The 21,957-nt window shown below is 44.2% G+C and overlaps 1 protein-coding gene across 1 annotated transcript in view; it reads right to left on the bottom strand.

The window, feature by feature from the left end:
* The window catches only part of LOC126152602 (uncharacterized), a 41,162-nt gene extending 19,708 nt beyond the window's left edge, over positions 1-21,454 (bottom strand). The window contains exons 1-2 of the mRNA XM_049916017.1: positions 20,643-21,454; positions 7,649-7,748 (exon numbers count right to left, since the gene is read on the bottom strand). Coding sequence (XP_049771974.1) covers positions 7,649-7,748; positions 20,643-21,454 — 912 coding nt within the window. The remainder of the gene's footprint in view (positions 1-7,648; positions 7,749-20,642) is intronic.
* Positions 21,455-21,957: the final 503 nt, after the last annotated feature.

Genomic DNA, 21,957 nt, shown 5'->3' with positions numbered 1-21,957 from the left:
AATGTTCCCTCAGTGCAGTCAAAGGAACAATAGCCGACCGGAGTGGCCGTGCGGTTCTAGGCGCTTCAGTCGGGAGCCGAGCGACCGCTACGGTCGCAGGTTCGAATCCTGCCTCGGGCATGGATGTATGTGATGTCCTTAGGTTAGTTAGGTTTAATTAGTTCTAAGTTCTAGGCGACTGATGACCTCAGAAGTTAAGTCGCATAGTGCTCAGAGCCATTTGAACCATTTGAATCAAAGGAACAATGGAATACCATCACAATTAGTCTGCAGAAGCTTCTGACAGGATTTTAAACCTGAGCTTAGAGGTAGGAGCCCATTATGTACTTGAGATAGTGTTGTTGTTGTTGTGGTCTTCAGTCCTGGGACAGGTTTGATGCAGTTCTCTATGCTACTCTATCCTGTGCAAGTTTCTTCATCTCCCAGTAACTACTGCAACCTACATCCTTCTGAATCTGCTTAGTGTATTCATCTCTTGGTCTCCCTCTACGATTTTTACCCTCCACGCTGCCGTCCAATACTAAATTGGTGATCCCTTGATGCCTCAGAACATGTCCTACCAACCGATCTCTTCTTCTAGTCAAGTTGTGCCACAAACTTCCCTTCTCCCCAATCCTATTCAACACCTCCTCATTAGTTATGTGATCTACCCATCTAATCTTCAGAATTCTTCTGTAGCACCACATTTCGAAAGCTTGTATTCTCTTCTCGTCTAAACTATTTACCGTCCATGTTTCACTTCCATACATGGCTACACTCCATACAAATACTTTCAGAAACGACTTCCTGACACTTAAATGTATACTCGATGTTAACAAATTTCTCTTCTTCAGAAACGCTTTCCTTCCCATTGCCAATCTACCTTTGATATCCTCTCTACTTCGACCATCATCAGTTATTTTGCTCCCCAAATAGCAAAACTCCTTTACTACTTTAAGTATCTCATTTCCTAATCTAATTCCCTCAGCATCACCTGACTTAATTCGACTACATTCCATTATCCTCGGCCGGCCGGAGTGGCCGAGCGGTTCTAGGCGCTACAGTCTGGAACTGCGCGACCGCTACGGTCGCACGTTCGAATCCTGCCTCGGGCCTGTATGTGTGTGATGTCCTTAGGTTAGTTAGGTTTAAGTAGTTCTAAGTTCTAGGGGACTGATGACCTCAGATGTTGAGTCCCATAGTGCTCAGAGCCATTATCCTCGTTTTGCTTTTGTTGATGTTCATCTTAATATCCTCCCGTCAAGACACTATCCATTCCGTTCAACTGCTCTTCTAAGTCCTTTGCTGTCTCTGACAGAATTACAGTGTCATCGGCAAAGCTCAAAGTTTTTATTTCTTCTCCATGGATTTTAATACTTAATTCCGAATTTTTCTTTTGTTTCCTTCACTGCTTGCTCAATATACAGATTGAATAACATCGGGGAGAGGCTACAACCCTGTCTCACTCCCTTCCCAACCACTGCTTCCCTTTCATGAACCTCAACTCTTATATCTGCCATTTGGTTTCTATACAAATTGTAAATAACCTTTCGCTCCCTATATTTTACCCTTACCACCTTCAGAATTTGAAAGAGAGTATTCCAGTCAACATTGTCAAAAGCTTTCTCTAAGTCTACAAATGCTAGAAACGTAGGTTTGCCTTTCCTTAATCTAGCTTATAAGATAAGCCGTAGGGTCAGTATTGCCTCACGTGTTCCTATATTTCTACGGAATCCAAACTGATCTTCCCCAAGGTCGGCTTCTACTAGTTTTTCCATTCGTCTGTAAAGAATTCGCGTTAGTATTTTGCAGCTGTGACTTATTAAACTGATAGTTCGGTGATTTTCACATCTGTCAACACCTGCATTCTTTGGGATTGGAATTATTATATTCTTCTTGAAGTCTGAGGGTATTTCGCCTGTCTCATACATCTTGCTCACCAGATGGTAGAGTTTTGTCAGGACTGGCTCTCCCAAGGTCGTCAGTAGTTCTAATGGAACGTTGTCTACTGCCGGGGCCTTGTTCTGACTCAGGTCTTTCAGTGCTCTGTCAAACTCTTCACGCAGTATCATATCTCCCATTTCATCTTCATCTATATCCTGTTCCATTTCCATAATATTGCCAAGTACATCGCCCTTGTATAAACCCTCTATATACTACTTCCACCTTTTTGCTTTTCCTTCTTTGCTTAGAACTGGGTTTCCATCTGAGCTCTTGATATTCATACAAGTGGTTCTCTTTTCTCCAAAGGTCTCTTTAATTTTCCTGTAGGCAGTATCTATCTTACCCCTAGTGAGATAAGCCTCTACATCCTTACATTTATCCTCTAGCCATCCCTGCTTAGCCATTTTGCACTTTCTGTCTATCTCATATTTTAGACGTTTGTATAACTTTTTGCATGCTTCATTTACTGCATTTCTATATTTTCGCCTTTCATCAATTAAATTCAATATTTCTTCTGTTACCCAAGGATTTCTACTAGCCTTCGTCTTTTTACCTACTTGATCCTCTGCTGCCTACACTACTTCATCCCTCAAAGCTACCCATTCTTCTTCTACTGTATTTCTTTCCCCCATTCCTGTCAATTGTTCCCTTATGCTCTCTCTGAAACTCTGTAAAACCTCTGGTTTAGTCAGTTTATCCAGGTCCCACATCCTTAAATTCCCACCTTTTTGTAGTTTCTTTAGTTTTAATCTACAGTTCACAACCTATAGATTGTGGTCAGAGTCCACATCTGCCCCTGGAAATGTCTTACAATTTAAAACCTGGTTCCTAAATCTCTGTCTTACCATTATATAATCTATCTGATACCTGTTAGTATCTCCAGGGTTCTTCCATGTATACAACCTTCTATCATGATTCTTAAACCAAGTGTTAGCTATGATTAAGTTGTGCTCAGTGCAAAATTCTACCAGGCGGCTTCCTCTTTCATTTCTTAGCCCCAATCCATATTCACCTACTATGTTTCCTTCTCTCCCTTTTCCTACACTCGAATTCCAGTCACCCATGACTATTAAATTTTCGTCTCCCTTCACTATCTGAATAATTTCTTTTATTTCATCATACATTTCTTCAATTTCTTCGTCATCTGCAGAGCTAGTTGGCATATAAACTTGTACTACTGTAGTAGGCGTGGGCTTCGAGTCTATCTTGGCCACGATAATGCCTTCACTATGCTAGCTTACCCGCATTCTAATTTTTTTATTCATTATTAAACCTACTCCTGCAGTACCCCTATTTGTCTTTGTATTTATAACCCTGTATTCGCCGGACCTAAAGTCTTGTTCCTCCTGCCACCGAACGTCACTAATTCCCACTGTATCTAACTTTAACCTATACATTTCCATTTTTAAATTATCTAACCTACCTGCCCGATTAAGGGATCTGACATTCCACGCTCCGATCCGTAGAACGCCAGTTTTCTTTCTCCTGATAACGACGTCCTCCTGAGTAGTCCCCGCCCGGTGATCCGAACGGGGGACTATTTTACCTTCGGAATATTTTACCCAAGAGGACGCCATCATCATTAACCATACAGTAAAGCTACATGCCCTCGGGAAAAATTATGGCTGTAGTTTCCCCTTGCTTTCAACCGTTCGCAGTACCAGCACAGCAAGGCCGTTTTGGTTAGTGTTACAAGGCCAGATCAGTCAATCATCCAGACTGTTGGCCCTGCAACTACTGAAAAGGCTGCTGCCCCTCTTCAGGAACCACTCGTTTGTCTGGCCTCTCAACAGATACCCCTCCGTTCTGGTTGCACCTACGGTATGGCTATCTGTATCGCTGAGGCACGCAAGCCTCCCCACCAACTGCAAGGTCCACGGTTTCTGGGGGGGGGGGGGGGGGGGTGAGATAGTGTATCTGTGTAGAAATGTGTGTGTTTGTTGTAAATAATAATTTAGTATTTCTACTGCCATCAAACAATAGATAATAATCCTGTTGTAAATGAAACATTTACTGTGGTCTCTTTGCTCCTTGTTTTCTTTATGGCAGGCACTTGAATCCAATTCTGCACTGCGTCGTATGCGCCCTTTCTTGAATGCTACGACTTCCTCAAATTTAGCATTTGCATATTTCATCGCTTTCTTCGTCAGAACTGTGAATATTTACTCCTCATTGTTGTCAACAAATTTAATACCTGCGAAGGTACGGGAACACTGAAAACAGCGTACCTAGACGGGGCATCGAATGGAAATGAAATTTATTAGACACAATGATAGAGATGAGAGAACCACTTCATTCCAAAATCAAAGCAAATAAACAAACACAATTAGTACAAGTATACAAATATAGCGCCACATCAATAACACGTTGGAGCACCGTTTGCTGCAATACATGCCGCAGAGTGGTCCGGAATCGAATTGATTAGATAACTGATTTTGTCTTGAAGCAGACTGGTCTGCAAATTTTGAAGAGTCACTTCCATATAATGTACAGAGTGACACAGAGGCAAATGGCGTTTCAGTTGGTCCCACACACGCTCAGTAGGAGACAAGTCGTGGGAGCAAGCCGACCGTGGAGGAGTTGGAACATAACATATAAATACATCAAGTGTATTCGCAGTTGCGAATTTGGACAACCATCAGCTGTAGAATGGAATGACGACAGTGAAAATTTGTGTCGGATAGGGACCTAATACGAATTTCTCGCTTATAACGAGCGATGGCTTTACCCGCGCAAGATTCACGGCCAGACCCAAACTTCCATATGTCTACATCTACATCTACATCTACATTTATACTCCGCAAGCCACACAACGGTGTGTGGCGGAGGGCACTTTACGTGCCACTGTCATTACCTCCCTTTCCTGTTCCAGTCGCGTATGGTTCGCGGGAAGAACGACTGTCTGAAAGCCTCTGTGCGCGCTCTAATCTCTCTAATTTTACATTCGTGATCTCCTCGGGAGGTATAAGTAGGGGGAAGCAATATATTCGATACCTCATCCAGAAACGCACCCTCTCGAAACCTGGCGAGCAAGCTACACCGCGATGCAGAGCGCCTCTCTTGCAGAGTCTGCCACTTGAGTTTGTTTAACATCTCCGTAACGCTATCACGGTTACCAAATAACCCTGTGACGAAACGCGCCGCTCTTCTTTGGATCTTCTCTATCTCCTCCGTCAACCCAACCTGGTGCGGATCCCACACTGATGAGCAATATTCAAGTATAGGTCGAACGAGTGTTTTGTAAGCCACCTCCTTTGTTGATGGACTACATTTTCTAAGGACTCTCGCAATGAATCTCAACCTGGCACCCTCCCTACTAACAATTAATGTTATATGATCATTCCACTTCAAATCGTTCCGCACGCATACTCCCAGATATTTTACAGAAGTAAAGTGTTTGTTCCGCTATCATATAATCATCCTTCTTTCTATGCATTCGCAATACATTACATTTGTCTATGTTAAGGGTCAGTTGCCACTCCCTGCACCAAGTGCCTATCCGCTGCAGATATTCCTGTATTTCGCTGCAATTTATTAATGCTGCAACTTCTCTGTATACTATAGCATCATCCGCGAAAAGCCGCATGGAACTTCCGACAGTATCTACTAGGTCATTTATATAAATTGTGAAAAGCAATGGTCCCATAATACTCCCCTGTGGCACGCCAGAGGTTACTTGAACATCTGTAGACTTCTCTCCATTCAGAACAACATGGTGTGTTCTGTTTCCTATAAACTCTTCAATCCAGCCACACAGCTGGTCTGATATTCCGTAGACTCTTACTTTGTTTATCATGCGACAGTGCGGAACTCTATCGAACGCCTTCCGGAAGTCAAGGAAAATGGCATCTACCTGGGAGCCTGTATCTAATATTTTCTGGGTCTCATGAACAAATAAGGCGAGTTGGGTCTCACGCGATCGCTGTTTCCGGAATCCATGTTGATTCCTAGAGTAGATTCTGGGTTTCCAGAAATGACATGATAAAAACGTGTTCTAAAATTCTACAACAGATCGATGTCAGAGACATAGTTCTAAAGTTTTGCGCATCTGCTCGACGACCCTTCTTGAAGACTTGGACTACCTGTGGTCTTTTCCAATCATTTGGAATCTTCCGTTCCTCTAGAGACTTGCGGTACACGGCTGTTAGAAGGGGGGCAAGTTCTTTCGCGTACTCAGTGTAGAATCGAACTGGTATCCCGTCAGGTCCAGTGAACTTTCCTCTGTTGAGTGATTTCAGTTGCTTTTCTATTCCTTGGACACTTATTTCGATGTCAGCCATTTTTTCGTTTGTGCGAATATTTAGAGAAGGAACTGCAGTGCCGTCCTCCTCTGTGAAACAGCTTTGGAAAAAGGTGTTTAGTATGTATATGTTGTGAACCATGCATCTACAATCTGTACTTGTACGTCCAGTAAGTATATTCCCGTACAGGTGAGACATTTTACTTGAAAGTCGCTTGCCCGGTGTCGGCGAATAAATACGATATTTCAGTGCCTGTTTTATTCTGAATTACGATGTACAGTTCCTCTGGACATGCATACATATCCAAAGGAACTTTGCACAGTAATTCAGAATACAAAGGCGCGGCAATACCGTATAATGTAGAAAGTCTTGAGCAACTCGAGCCGCTTGCGGACGAGCGTTATCTTGTTAGGAAAGTTCTCTGGTAAACAGCGTAGGACAGGTCTGACATGTCGTTGAAAAATTCCATCAGAATAACGCTGACCCGTTAAGGTTCCATGTTCGCATTTAGAGGGGACAGGCCATCGTAGGCATTACACCGGCAGTGCGGGCGGTGTGGCGCGCGAATGCGTGTGTGGAAGAGTACTGTTCACGGCTGCCTCCACATCCATATGTGGTTATCATCTGTCCCCAAAACGAATCGGGATGCATGGCTAAACGCCACGTAATGTCACTCGGTGGCAGGCCACGTCGTCCTGGTTGGCGCCAGTGTAGACAGAGTCCTCGATGTCTCGATGTTAACGGTAGTACATGACAAGGGTGCCAAGATTGTAAATTCGAATACGCAAGGCGTCTGGAAAGGGTTTGTGGAACAGCTGGCACCCGTACATCTCTTGTATCGTGGAGCTAGTCACTGCAGGATCCCTGGTCACTTGCTGCACGATCCTTCCATCATCTCGCTTCATCGTCTTCCCGGCGCTCCAGACTGGTATGTTGCACGTGGGTGCCATCTCGTATCCACTGCTGCCAACATCGTCTGTCTGAACACTCCGAACGATCGACCTGACGAGTCACCCGGTGTGTTGACCAGCTGCGGTTTTCACGCCGAGCATTAGGCCCCTCTCAGACTGGTTTAACTGTGACAAATGTCTTCTAACACCTGCCATTCTGCGTCTACTTCTCCTCGATTCCGGACATGATCGTCATCTGCACGACTCGTCGACTATGCGCCGTTTAAATGAGGCGGCCTGCTCGGTAGCAACGCCACTGCAGGGTCTATGGGCATGCGCTTTCACACCAGACTTCTATCGTGTACATATGGACCTCAGTAAACTTATTTGCAATGTTTCGCATCTGTACCTTTCTTCCTTCTTGGTGTGCTGTTTTCAGTGTTCCTGAGTCTAATAATGTTCACTACTCTCAATTGGTAAGTGGCTATATCAGGTCACATGACTTTAGTTTGTTTTGAAAAGTGAGACTTGCGTTTGTTTAAAATAGAAACGGTATTTGCTCAAATAGCAGCCCCTGTGGACACTTGTGCTCACCTTGGTCTGGTGGTAGAGTCCCATGCAGAGGTTGAGCATGGTGGAGGACAGCTGCACCAGCACCATGGCACTCATGGCGGACTCCAGGTCTCGCAGGAACCTGCAGCACCAGCCATATCACGTCACACTGGGTGCGTGTGAAATGCGTGTGTGAAATCTTATGTGACTTAACTGCTAAGATCATCAGTCCCTAAGCTTACCCACTACTTAACCTAAATTATCCCAAGCACAAACACACACACCCATGCCCGAGGGAGGACTCGAACCTCCGCCGGGACCAGTCGCACAGTCCAAGACTGCAGCGCCTCTGACCGCTCGGCTAATCCCGCGCGGCTATCACATCACACTCTGGACCATGGCAGACTACATCCCCACTTCTCAGGCATTTGAATACGCAGTCAGAGAATAAGTTTATTGAACTTTGAGTCTGTACGCTGGGTGCAGAAAAATCTTACATTAAGATTAAAACGTGAAGTAGAGGAGAGTGTAGTACCTAGAGGACAGTGTACCTGGGAACTCACGATGTTTCTTGGTCGATATTTCAATCTGGTGATTTGATAATCACGTGATGGAATACCCACTAGATATCACCATATGTACGCCGGCCGGAGTGGCCGAGCGGTTCTAGTCGTTACAGTCTGGAGCCGCGCGACCGCTACGGTCGCAGGTTCGAATCCTGCGTAGGGCATGGATGTGTGTGATGTCCTTAGGTTAGTTAGGTTTAAGTAGTTCTAAGTTCTACGAGACTGATGACCTCAGCAGTTAAGTCCCATAGTGCTCAGAGCCATTTGAACCATTTGAACCATAACTACTTTCCGTCATTTTCAACAGTTTTTGTTGTTGTTACTAATGAGATCGTGTTTTTACAAAATTTGTAACTATTTCAAGTGCAGTATAACATACCGTATTAAAGCTACTTGGAATACACTATTAATTCTTGAGTTACAGAATATTAGGCCACGAAAGTTCTATATGTTTTTGAAACTGCTTTTATTTCATGTGGACATTTAAGCCGTACTTCGTCGGTCGTCTACCATCTAGTAACTTGAAACAGCAGAAGATCTTTTGCGATGTATAGTATACCAAGGTGTGCTACGAGTTACGAGTTTTCTGTTGAGCAGAGTTCCTATTATCTGTGTTGTAGTGATCTTTTACGAGCTTCCAGCATGCTGGAATAACTAAAGGTCAGCAACTTCTGTTAATCTGTACAACGGAAAACCAGCCAACAGTTGCAAATTTCACTTTTTTTAAATTTACTCTATGACTAGTTTCGTGCCGGGATCCGTTTCCAAATCACCGTGCCATATAGTCAGAACAGTATTTCCAAAAATACAAAAATCATTCCAAAAATATATGCTTATTATGAAGTGCAAATGAACAGTTACAACGCATACATTTATCTACATACGCTATAACTGTTCATTTGCACTTCATAATACATATGTATTTTTGACATGGTATTTCTGGAAATATCATTTTGGCTATCTGGCACTATGATTTGGAAATGGGTCCCGGCAGAAACTAGTCATCAAGGAAATAAAAAAAAAGTTAAATTTGTAACTTTTTCTGGTTTTTAGTTGTAGTGACTTTTCTCGTAAAGTGCTTATTATTCTGTCTGCGGCCAGTCTTTTGACTCGTTATCTGTTATCTTACGAATGAATGTAATATTAGGGACTCTGTATGGATTCATGATAGCAGTTAGATGCGAGTAAACTTGGGAAAACAGATTGTCGCCTAGAGCATAAATGTCTATACTGCCTTATGATGAGACGTATCCCTGTGTTACAGTGTGCGTGTAGTTATTCTTAGATTGCAAGATTACTTCTTCTTTACTTTCAGGATTAAAATTTAATAGCGTGGTTCATATTGCCAGCTAAGGGTGCGGCGCTATTGAGAGCCCGCAGTCGGTGGCGAGTTTAATCGATTTATCTCTACTTACTATTTCGAAATTTTATCCACGCCAACCATTACCTGCTTAATCAAGCGAACCTTGCACTACACTTCGCTATCTGCCGGCCACTCATAGAATAATTCATTTAAATTCAAGAATAAAGAAATCTCCTTTACATAGAACGTGTGATATTTGCAAACAAACTGAGTTTCGTCAATATCTTAACAGTTTTATGTGTCTCTGAAATCCAAATCGGTGCTAGCTTCCACCAGCTTTAGTTTTAAAATGTATTTAACTAGTAAGTAGTTTTTGATAATACTCCTGCTTACGTTGGTTTCCTGACTGAATGTTGGTGTGTAGTAGATGTACAACGAACAGACAAACGACAGTATACAGTACTAATAAAATTTTCTCGATTGCAACACGTTTCAATAGCTATACAATATTTTATCTATGCTACATGATCATTTTGTAACTTGGAACCGTTTTTTTTCAAATTCGGAAAACCTTAATTTTCGAAAGTAAATTTTGTAAATTAAGAAATAATTGCATCACATAAAAATTAATGCTATCACTTTGAAAAAAAAATGAAATAAAAAAGTACATTCAACTTCCGTTGCATGCTAAGCTAGAGGCGAAAGTCTGAAAAGTGTTCCAAGCTACAAGCTTTCCTATACTGTAATGCGAAAATGGTCACTAATTTCTTTATATTAACTTAAACGAGAAGGACATCATTTATGGCGATGATAATTTGCATCAGTTAATTTAGTATTCATAGAAAGTTATATTACTGGTCGCAAAAGGCATGTAATTTACTGACTTGAAAATAATATTTAGTGAATAATAAAGACATGAAAACGAAGCTGTAGTTGAGAACAGATGAGACAGGTTTGTAACCCATACCCAGTGTTATTGAATCTGTATGTTTAGCAAGCAATAACTGAAAATAATGACAGATCTGTTATTGGAATTAAATTCAGGGAGAAAGAACAAGAGCTAAGGTTTGGAAATGATACTGCAGATGTGTTAGAGATGACAAAGAACTTACAAAACAAGTTCAACAGAATGGATTGGAGTTGCAAAGAGGTTATAAGATAAATATTAACAAAAGTATAAAAATGGGCGTTGGATGTAGTTGAATTAAAAAAAAACTGATGATAGTGATGGAATTAGGCTGGCAACTGAGACTAAAATTGATATATGGGCTGCAGATTAACTGATGATGGCCGAAGCAGAGCGAATATAAATTTTACCTGCGGGAGGGGGGGGGGGGGAGGGGGGGCGGTGTTGTTCCCCTACTGGGGACGTCCCAAACTGAAAATTTAGTACCACCCGCGGACCGACACAGGACTCAAAATCCAACAGCGGCTATTCTCAGATTGGCGGCCTTTGGTCAGCGTCTATTATCGAGGCTAGGGACGGCTGAGAAAAACCTCCAGGGCTAACAACCGTGGTTGTAAATCAGTGGCTCTAATCACAAAAACCGTCCCAAACGTAACGTTATCAATCATAGAAGAGCTGATGTGAAACAAATTAAACCCAGATAGCAATCCACCGCACCAAAGTGCACAAGCGGACAGTCGGATTCTGGGAGTCTGCAGCATATACAGAGATGAATCAGAGCGTCTTGGAAACTCAAGATAGACGAAGCATAGAAAACCAAGTTTCATAGCTATCTTTATCGGAAATTCTCTTCTAAAAACTCGAAAATTAAAACATCTTACAGAGGGTCTCAAGAACCAAAAACTTCTCATAATGGCCTTACAAGAAATCAGATTCATGGAAGAAAATTGTTTTGATTTGAAGTCTTCAGGATATAAAAAGGGAAGATAGGCAAAAACTTGTGAAAAACACACAGCACCTTGTGACCGTCTACAGAATAAGCAAAAACATATTGTACGGTACCCCATTATCGAGTTTGAACCACAATCTGAAAGAATCTCCACACTTATCACCAGATCTGCTAACATAGTGTTCACTGTTGTGAATGCACATGCCTCAGTAAATGAAGACAAGACGATAGAAAGGACAAAGAGAAGGTGAAACATTTTTGGGACCAAGCTGATGAAGTTGTTCAAAAAATTCAAGAAAAACACAATTTTCTGGTTTTGGGGCACATCAACGCCGAGATAGGGAAGGAGAAGAAATACAGAAAAACTGTTGGAAACTACGCTGAATTTAACAGAACTAACCAAAACAGCATCAGACTAATAGAATTATGGCAAGCAAATAACATGATTCTGAAATCCACAGCCTTTAAAAACCTACTTCGAAAACAGAAAACATGGGTATCACCAAACCCACACCTACTCGAATTCCAACTTGGTCACGTTGCAGTCAGGCTAAAGTTTCATACAAAGTGTCAAAGCCCTCAGAGAGACCAACCTATATTCTAATTAATACCTTATAAAATAAAAATAAAAATCATACCCAAAAGGAAAAATGGAACCAACAACCCCAAAAGAGCAAAATACCATCAAGAAAAGATAATAAACACCAAGACGTTTTCCTCGAAAAGACATGCGAAACCAAAACTGGTATGAAAAAAAAGTCCATTATGTAAAGCTGAACAGTTAGCTCCCATAAATAAAGCCAAAAAAAAAAATGCCTGGTGGAAAGAAGAATGTGACAGACTCTACGAACTAAAAAGAAAATCATGGCAACAGTGGCAGTAACAGAAAAATGAAAATAACAGACAAAACTTCTTCAACATCAGAAAATTAGTGATAAAAAATATCAAAAAATAAAAAACACAAGAAGACCAATTCCTCTTAAATAACAACTAAGACTCATCAAAAAAGCACAATGGCCAATTGTAAGACTTTTAAACAAAAAATAACCAACTACAGCCCGCCGACCCTACAGTTCCAAGACAAAAATGGAAATATTGCCCATAGCCATAGGTATAACTGCAAAATATTGCCAGAATATTTCAAACTCTGAACCATCTTCCACTGTGTAACCAGAGACAGTCATTTCAAATCTCAAAAAACATAAAGCCCCAGAAGAAAACCAAGCCACAGCTGAACTTCTGAAAAAATGTCAACAAAAATTCCATAGACTGTCTCCGTAACGTCTTTGAAGAAATTTGGTTAAATGGAAGAGTCCCAGAGGAGTAGAAGAAGGCTCTCATAACAAAGGGTCTAAAACTGACCCCAAGAACTACAGAAGGATTTCAATCCTAGATGAAATGAGTAAGATATCCTCTAAAGTTCTGCTAAACAGGGCAGAACCCCAGCAGACCATCAGCTTGGAGAATACTAACTGGGTTTCAGGAAGGGAAGATCCCGTCCAGAACAAACCTCTAGAACCTCATGGCCTATCAAAAGCCAACAGCAACATCATGTGTTATCACTTTCATTGACGCAGAAAGCATACTACATTATTCTAAAAGAATTAAACGTAGACAACGAAACCACAAACCAAATCAGAGAAACCCTTCACGAATACATGCACCAGTCCAATTCATGGGAGAAGTCTCTGGCCCTTTTGAGATAAAGGCTAGTGTACGGCAAGGAGACGTTCTCTCCCCCTGTTAGTTAACTGTGCCTTAATAAAATTAGCCAGAGAGTGAAACACTAAGATCCATAGTGGACTCCGACTGGGAACAAAAAGGCATCAAAGTTAATTTTCTAGGCTTTACCAATGATATGGTCCTACTAGCCGAACCTGGGATGAATCCAAATAACAGAAACTACGAAAACAAGCTGAAAAATAGGTCCCAAAGTGTGATTTGAAAAGGCCAAGGTAACGACGAACATAAAAAACCACCAAAACCTATTAAAGTGGAGACACTGTCAAATATCTTGGAGAATGAATCAGCTGGAATAACCCCGAGAAAAAAGAAAGGGAACCTAGAAGAAGTAACGCTGTACTGGCCTTAAAACTCACCAAAAACACATATACCAAAGAGTTCCTCTCATGGACTGCAAAAATAAGACATTACAATACAGTAAGCAACTCGGAAGCCCTGTATGAGGACGAAACCTTGTCTATAACCAACCATGGCCCATTTGGAACGCTAGAGGTCAAAGAAACGAAGATATTAAGAAAAATCGTTGGTCCCAGATTCCACAACACAAACTAATTCAGATAGAAAAATGAAAACCTTAACCAAACGACCGAGAAACTCACAGACACAATGATGAAAAGAATTGATTTTTGTGGACACATCCTCAGAATGAACCCTAATGGATTAACAAAAGAAATTTGACTACTTTGGCAATAGACCAAATTGATTTAAGGAAACGAAGAAGGACTCAGGAAAACCTCAAATCAGAGAATATATGCTCATAGATAAAACTGAAAACATATAAACACACAGACAAGAAAGGGAGGTTCCAAGTCGAAATGAAAACCAAAAGAACAATCCAAATCTCTGAAGAATAAAGGAAACCAAGATCAGAAAATATGAAACAATACTACGATAACAGAAAGGCAGAAAACATTAAAAATTTATTGATATAACGCACGACCAAGTAGGGTGAAACGAAAGAAGAAGAAGAATTTAAACTTAAATCTTAGGAAGTCTTTTCTGAAGGAACTAGCCTGGAGTGCAGCCTTTCACAATAGAGCGACTTAGACGATAAGCAGTTCAGACAAGAAGAGAATATTTAAAAATGAAGTGCTAAAGAAAAATGCTGAATATTAGATGGATAGAGCTAGTAACTAAGGAGGAGAAAAAAGAAATGTATATACAGCGTGACAAAGAAGGGATTGGTTGATGGGTCATTTATACAGACACCAAGGAATGGTTAATTTGGTTATGGAGGGAAGCGTAGGGGTAAAACTTATGGAAAGAGACCAATACTCCAATACATTAAGCAGGCTCAAATGGATGTAGGGCGCAGTAATTGTTCAGAACTGGAAAGAATTTTACGTGATAGTCTAGCATCGAGAGCTGCTCAAATCAATCTTCGAACTGGTCACAAGAATAACAAACTTGCATCAATTAATTAACTAACCAAAAAATGTTATATTAATGCCCGCATCTCGTGGTCGTGCGGTAGCGTTCTCGCTTCCCACGCCCGGGTTCCCGGGTTCGATTCCCGGCGGGGTCAGGGATTTTCTCTGCCTCTTGATGGCTGGGTGTTGTGTGCTGTCCTTAGGTTAGTTAGGTTTAAGTAGTTCTAAGTTCTATGGGACTTATGCCCACAGTAGTTGAGTCCCATAGTGCTCAGAGCCATTTGATTTGTTATACACTCCTGGAAATTGAAATAAGAACACCGTGAATTCATTGTCCCAGGAAGGGGAAACTTTATTGACACATTCCTGGGGTCAGATACATCACATGATCACACTGACAGAACCACAGGCACATAGACACAGGCAACAGAGCATGCACAATGTCGGCACTAGTACAGTGTATATCCACCTTTCGCAGCAATGCAGGCTGCTATTCTCCCATGGAGACGATCGTAGAGATGCTGGATGTAGTCCTGTGGAACGGCTTGCCATGCCATTTCCACCTGGCGCCTCAGTTGGACCAGCGTTCGTGCTGGACGTGCAGACCGCGTGAGACGACGCTTCATCCAGTCCCAAACATGCTCAATGGGGGACAGATCCGGAGATCTTGCTGGCCAGGGTATTTGACTTACACCTTCTAGAGCACGTTGGGTGGCACGGGATACATGCGGACGTGCATTGTCCTGTTGGAACAGCAAGTTCCCTTGCCGGTCTAGGAATGGTAGAACGATGGGTTCGATGACGGTTTGGATGTACCGTGCACTATTCAGTGTCCCCTCGACGATCACCAGTGGTGTACGGCCAGTGTAGGAGATCGCTCCCCACACCATGATGCCGGGTGTTGGCCCTGTGTGCCTCGGTCGTATGCAGTCCTGATTGTGGCGCTCACCTGCACGGCGCCAAACACGCATACGACCATCATTGGCACCAAGGCAGAAGCGACTCTCATCGCTGAAGACGACACGTCTCCATTCGTCCCTCCATTCACGCCTGTCGCGACACCACTGGAGGCGGGCTGCACGATGTTGGGGCGTGAGCGGAAGACGGCCTAACGGTGTGCGGGACCGTAGCCCAGCTTCATGGAGACGGTTGCGAATGGTCCTCGCCGATACCCCAGGAGCAACAGTGTCCCTAATTTGCTGGGAAGTGGCGGTGCGGTCCCCTACGGCACTGCGTAGGATCCTACGGTCTTGGCGTGCATCCGTGCGTCGCTGCGGTCCGGTCCCAGGTCGACGGGCACGTGCACCTTCCGCCGACCACTGGCGACAACATCGATGTACTGTGGAGACTTCACGCCCCACGTGTTGAGCAATTCGGCGGTACGTCCACCCGGCCTCCTGCATGCCCACTATACGCCCTCGCTCAAAGTCCGTCAACTGCATATACGGTTCACGTCCACGCTGTCGCGGCATGCTACCAGTGTTAAAGACTGCGATGGAGCTCCGTATGCCACGGCAAACTGGCTGACACTGACGGCGGCGGTGCACAAATGCTGCGCAGCTAGCGCCATTCGACGGCCAACACCGCGGTTCCTGGTGTGTCCGCTGTGCCGTGCGTGTGATCATTGCTTGTACAGCCCTCTCGCAGTGTCCGGAGCAAGTATGGTGGGTCTGACACACCGGTGTCAATGTGTTCTTTTTTCCATTTCCAGGAGTGTATTAATGGGCGCCAAGAACATGAGAATTGACGAGTTAAAAAAGAAAATAATATTCCGTGAATATTAAAAAATATACGAAACGATTTGTAAATAACCTTGAAATTAAAGAAAGAGAGGGGACCAGTATGACCAAATCCCTCGTTTTAATTTCGAACAAGCTGAACATAAAACTCCGTGTAGTTTGTACTATTTCCCACCCTAGATGCAATTACAGAACCCAGCAACATAGGGTCGTCTGGAAGACCAGTCTGCATTTCTTTGTATCCATTATCCTTATAGAAAACGGGTGTACTCTGTTCACTGAGAACATGGGGCTGATTATGAATTGTATGTATCGAAATTTATTAGGAAGTTCTTCTTTGCTATGAATATTTTCAGTACCATTGCTGCTTTATGCAGCATGGCTCATTTGCGAGTTTGATAGGATAATCACTGTACTGATGGTTTCTATGTTTTTGTATTTACATACGACCCACATTTTCTAGCTTTTTTCTTTGAAACAGTTCTCATTGATATGACTATCAGATTCGTCGTATGCATCAGACGTAGTCCTTCTAATGGAAGCACGCTTACGATTTCGCCAGCAAATTTTCTACAGTATCCTTGGTTGCGGAACTGTAACACTCGCTATTTTCACAAGATTGCGTGAATGGTACTGTTTAACTAAGATAATCTTACTTTGTGTTTGGAATCTTCTGTTCGTTGTCTGAAACATGTTTACCAAGAGTGAGACTTCTCATGTGTGTACCCTCCATTCACAAAAAGAATGGAAAGATACATGTACAATGAAAAGAATCTTCATAATGCGCCTAAATTAGAAATTTAGGTTAATGGCGTGATCACACTAGATGAAACGTCGACATATTACCTCGCACCGAACGGTTACGGTGCCGAAATTTAGTACTAGAATCAAAAGACCAGGAATTACATAGTGTATTAACGGCCAAATCAAAATTCAGAACATATGTCCTTGACAAGGTTTATATGGTAAATTTCTGAGAAGTTAAACAATAGAAAAGAATATGTCGAAACGATTTAAAACATCGAAAAATGATTGCTGGAAAAAATGTATACATACTCAACCAATACACATACTTAGACAATATTTAGAAGGCAATATAAAGAAACTTTTTACTTTACACATTGTGTTTTATCTTTCCAAGTGCTTAATACTAAATAAAGCTAAAACAATTTCATTTTCATCCTTGAAAATAACTGGCTGTTTTCACCTTAAGGAAAAGTTATTTCATGAAAATTATTTCGTCACTTTATCTTTTTACTAGGCGAATACCCTGCGTTGCCCGGCTGTGCGTTTATTCCAATCTTCTATTTTGCCATCTTCTTCTACCCCTTCTTTCTATCCACTTTCTTCTAACCCTCTGCATCCATCTCCTCGTCCCCCTCCCGCTGTCCATCTTCTCTTCCCCCTCTGTCAATATGCTCCTTCCCCTTCTATCCATCTTCTCCTCCCTCCCTCTAAGTCATTCTCCTTCTCCCCTCTATCTGCACCGCACCCCCTCTAAGTCCATTCATCCCCCCTTGTCTGAGTCCATATCCTCCTGCTTTCTCCGTTTGTCCATCTCTTCCTACCCCCTTCTCTCTCCACGTTATCAGCCCTGCCCCAAAAGGATCTTGCTGGTTCTAAGCTCCACAGTACTTCTTTCCAAATGGTAAGTAGTATGTGTAGCAAGTTTGGTTGAAATCGACCCAGGGTTTTCGGAGGAGTCTCTCACCCACGTTACGCACACGTTACATATACACTCCTGGAAATGGAAAAAAGAACACATTGACACCGGTGTGTCAGACCCACCATACTTGTTCCGGACACTGCGAGAGGGCTGTACAAGCAATGATCACACGCACGGCACAGCGGACACACCAGGAACCGCGGTGTTGGCCGCTGAATGGCGCTAGCTGCGCAGCATTTGTGCACCGCCGCCGTCAGTGTCAGCCAGTTTGCCGTGGCATACGGAGCTCCATCGCAGTCTTTAACACTGGTAGCATGCCGCGACAGCGTGGACGTGAACCGTATATGCAGTTGACGGACTTTGAGCGAGGGCGTATAGTGGGCATGCAGGAGGCCGGGTGGACGTACCGCCGAATTGCTCAACACGTGGGGCGTGAAGTCTCCACAGTACATCGATGTTGTCGCCAGTGGTCGGCGGAAGGTGCACGTGCCCGTCGACCTGGGACCGGACCGCAGCGACGCACGGATGCACGCCAAGACCGTAGGATCCTACGCAGTGCCGTAGGGGACCGCACCGCCACTTCCCAGCAAATTAGGGACACTGTTGCTCCTGGGGTATCGGCGAGGACCATTCGCAACCGTCTCCATGAAGCTGGGCTACGGTCCCGCACACCGTTAGGCCGTCTTCCGCTCACGCTCCAACATCGTGCAGCCCGCCTCCAGTGGTGTCGCGACAGGCGTGAATGGAGGGACGAATGGAGACGTGTCGTCTTCAGCGATGAGAGTCGCTTCTGCCTTGGTGCCAATGATGGTCGTATGCGTGTTTGGCGCCGTGCAGGTGAGCGCCACAATCAGGACTGCATACGACCGAGGCATCATGGTGTCATGGTGTGGGGAGCGATCTCCTACACTGGCCGTACACCACTGGTGATCGTCGAGGGGACACTGAATAGTGCACGGTACATCCAAACCGTCATCGAACCCATCGTTCTACCATTCCTAGACCGGCAAGGGAACTTGCTGTTCCAACAGGACAATGCACGTCCGCATGTATCCCGTGCCACCCAACGTGCTCTAGAAGGTGTAAGTCAACTACCCTGGCCAGCAAGATCTCCGGATCTGTCCCCCATTGAGCATGTTTGGGACTGGATGAAGCGTCGTCTCACGCGGTCTGCACGTCCAGCACGAACGCTGGTCCAACTGAGGCGCCAGGTGGAAATGGCATGGCAAGCCGTTCCACAGGACTACATCCAGCATCTCTACGATCGTCTCCATGGGAGAATAGCAGCCTGCATTGCTGCGAAAGGTGGATATACACTGTACTAGTGCCGACATTGTGCATGCTCTGTTGCCTGTGTCTATGTGCCTGTGGTTCTGTCAGTGTGATCATGTGATGTATCTGACCCCAGGAATGTGTCAATAAAGTTTCCCCTTCCTGGGACAATGAATTCACGGTGTTCTTATTTCAATTTCCAGGAGTGTATTTAGCATGTTTCACACATATTTGTAAACATCGTTGATCTACGTCCCTAGCAAATTTCGCCCTGCTCCATATTTATGACGTCATATCTCTTGACCCATGTGTCGTTCAGTGATATCATTTTATAAGTACTTGACGACTCCAACGTGCCACCTCCCCTCAATCATTCTACATCTACATACATACTCCGCAATCCACCATACAGTGCGTGGCGGAGGGTACTTCGTACCACAACTAGCGTCTTCCCTCCCTTTTCCACTCCCAAACAGAACGAGGGAAAAATGACTGCTTATGTGCCTCTGTACGATCCCTAATCTCCCTTATCTTACCTTTGTGGTCTTTCCGCGAAATAGACGTTGGCGGCAGTAAAATTGTACTGCAGTCAGCCTCAAATGCTGGTTCTCTAAATTTTCTCAGTAGCGATTCACGAAAAGAACGCCTCCTTTCCTCCAGAGACTCCCTCCCGAGTTCCTGAAGCATTTCCGTAACACTCACGTGATGATCAAACCTTCCAGTAACAAATCTAGCAGGCAGCCTGTGAATTGCTTCTATGTCCTCCCTCAATCCGACCTGATAGGGATCCCAAACGCTCGAGAAGTACTCAAGAATAGGTCGTATTAGTGTTTTATAAGCGGTCTCCTTTACAGATGAACCACATCTTCCCAAAATTCTACCAATGAACCGAAGACGACTATCCGCCTTCCCCACAACTACCATTACATGCTTGTCCCACTTCATATCGCTCTGCGATCTTACGCCCAAATATTTAATCGACGTGACTGTGTCAAGCGCTACACTACTAATGGAGTATTCAAACATTACGGGATTCTTTTCCCTGTTTATCTTCATTAATTTACGTTTACCTATATTTGGAGTTAGCTGCCATTCCTTACACAAATCACAAATCCTGTCCAAGTCATCTTGTATCCTCCTACAGTCACTCAACGACGTCACCTTCCCGTACACCACAGCATCATCAGCAAACAGCCGCACATTGCTATCCACCCATCCAATAGATCATTTATGTAGGTAGAAAACAACAGCGGAGCTATCACACTTCCCTGGGGCACTCCAGATGATACCCTCACCTCCGACGAACACTCACCATCGACGACAACGTACTGGGTTCTATTACTTGAGAAGTAAGAAGTAAGTAGCATTAGCATCAAAACTTTCAACCCTGGAAATCTCGGTAACATTCCTTCCCTTACAATTATTTGAAATGTACTATTGAATGTATTGCAGTTCCTTTCTATTCCTTTCTATCTCCCATTATGTCCCAGGAGGCGTTTATCGACCTTTATACAAACTTACTTTGTGATTTTCTGGTGGCTGCTGATGCAGGCACTGAGCTCCGCATACAGCATTTGCCGCATCTTGAGACCCGCGTCACCAGACAGGTCTGATGCACCGTCACCGGAGAGCCGTAGACCTGAAACACGCTGACCCAGCAGCTGCAGCAGGGCTCCCACGTACAGCATGGCCGCCACGAAGAAGCCGTCCAGTCCGATGACGATGGGCACCTGCGTGAGGGGCACGGCGCACTGGAGGGCGTAGAGCGCGGCATACGCCTGCGGCCACTGCGACCAGTCCACACCGTGAATCTGTACCATCGGCAGCATGTTCTGGTCGCCGCCGGCCAGCAGCGGCGTCGGCAGCCACAGCAAGATGACGACGAATATATAGGCACTCAGTGACACGGTCATCCGGCGGGCCCAGCGCCGTGCCGACTCAAGCTCGGCGCGGTCCGAGTAGTCGGACGCCATCAGGTCCAGATCTCGCACCAACCGGTAAAATGACCGCCTCTTGCTGAAGAAGAGCCCCGCCTTGACCATTCCGGAGAAGACCTCGAGCGTGTGCAGCAGCGTGTACGAAATGCTGTTGACATCCCCTCGGGCGGTGTGAATGCTGACGAGACCGACGGCCACGTAGGAGACGGCGCACAGCTGCACCAGCGCCACATACAGTAGGTACGGGGTTCCACGTCCACGAGGCCACATCCCGGCCACCGTCAGGTACAGCACCTGGCCCGCCAGCGTGCGCCCACTGCCATGTTGCCCCTCCTCTTCGGACCACGGCTTCTGCAACCGATGCAACTGAGCAAGTGAGCGACAGCTGCTCCGCATTGCGAAGTGGCGCTGGCATTCATATTGTAAGTGGGCTGCTTCTGCGTTGGCAGCGCTGTGCAGCGCTTTGCATTGGATCTCTGACTGCGCTTTCTTTGTAAGAGACTCTGTGGCTGGTTGGAGCCGTTGTTGGAAGTTAATCGCCATAGTGTTGGGCAGTTGGAAATTAATCGCCAGCAGTGTTGGTGAAACGTCCGCATAGAAAAATTTATACATGACTGTGCTTAAACTGACACACAATATTTTTAGCGCAACGCAATCTGACTTTCAGAAATCCCTACAAAAGAATGACCCTGACTAACATTAATCTATGCGTTTCACAAATCGCTTACCTCACAAAAATCTTGTACTCGAACTACTGCAATACAGCGAGCGCCACTACTGCCAGCTAAATAAAAGATTCAAACTACGGAAGGCACTAACTACTGATAGGCATAGTTAGCAAATGAAAGATTTTAATAGAGAACAAACAATGTATTACCCTTAATAGTCATAATATATAT

The sequence above is a fragment of the Schistocerca cancellata genome, chromosome 2 (assembly GCF_023864275.1).
Source record: "Schistocerca cancellata isolate TAMUIC-IGC-003103 chromosome 2, iqSchCanc2.1, whole genome shotgun sequence".
Lineage (NCBI taxonomy): Eukaryota > Metazoa > Arthropoda > Insecta > Orthoptera > Acrididae > Schistocerca > Schistocerca cancellata.
The sequence above is the reverse complement of the archived record's forward strand: the minus strand, read 5'-3'. Positions and strand labels throughout refer to the sequence as shown.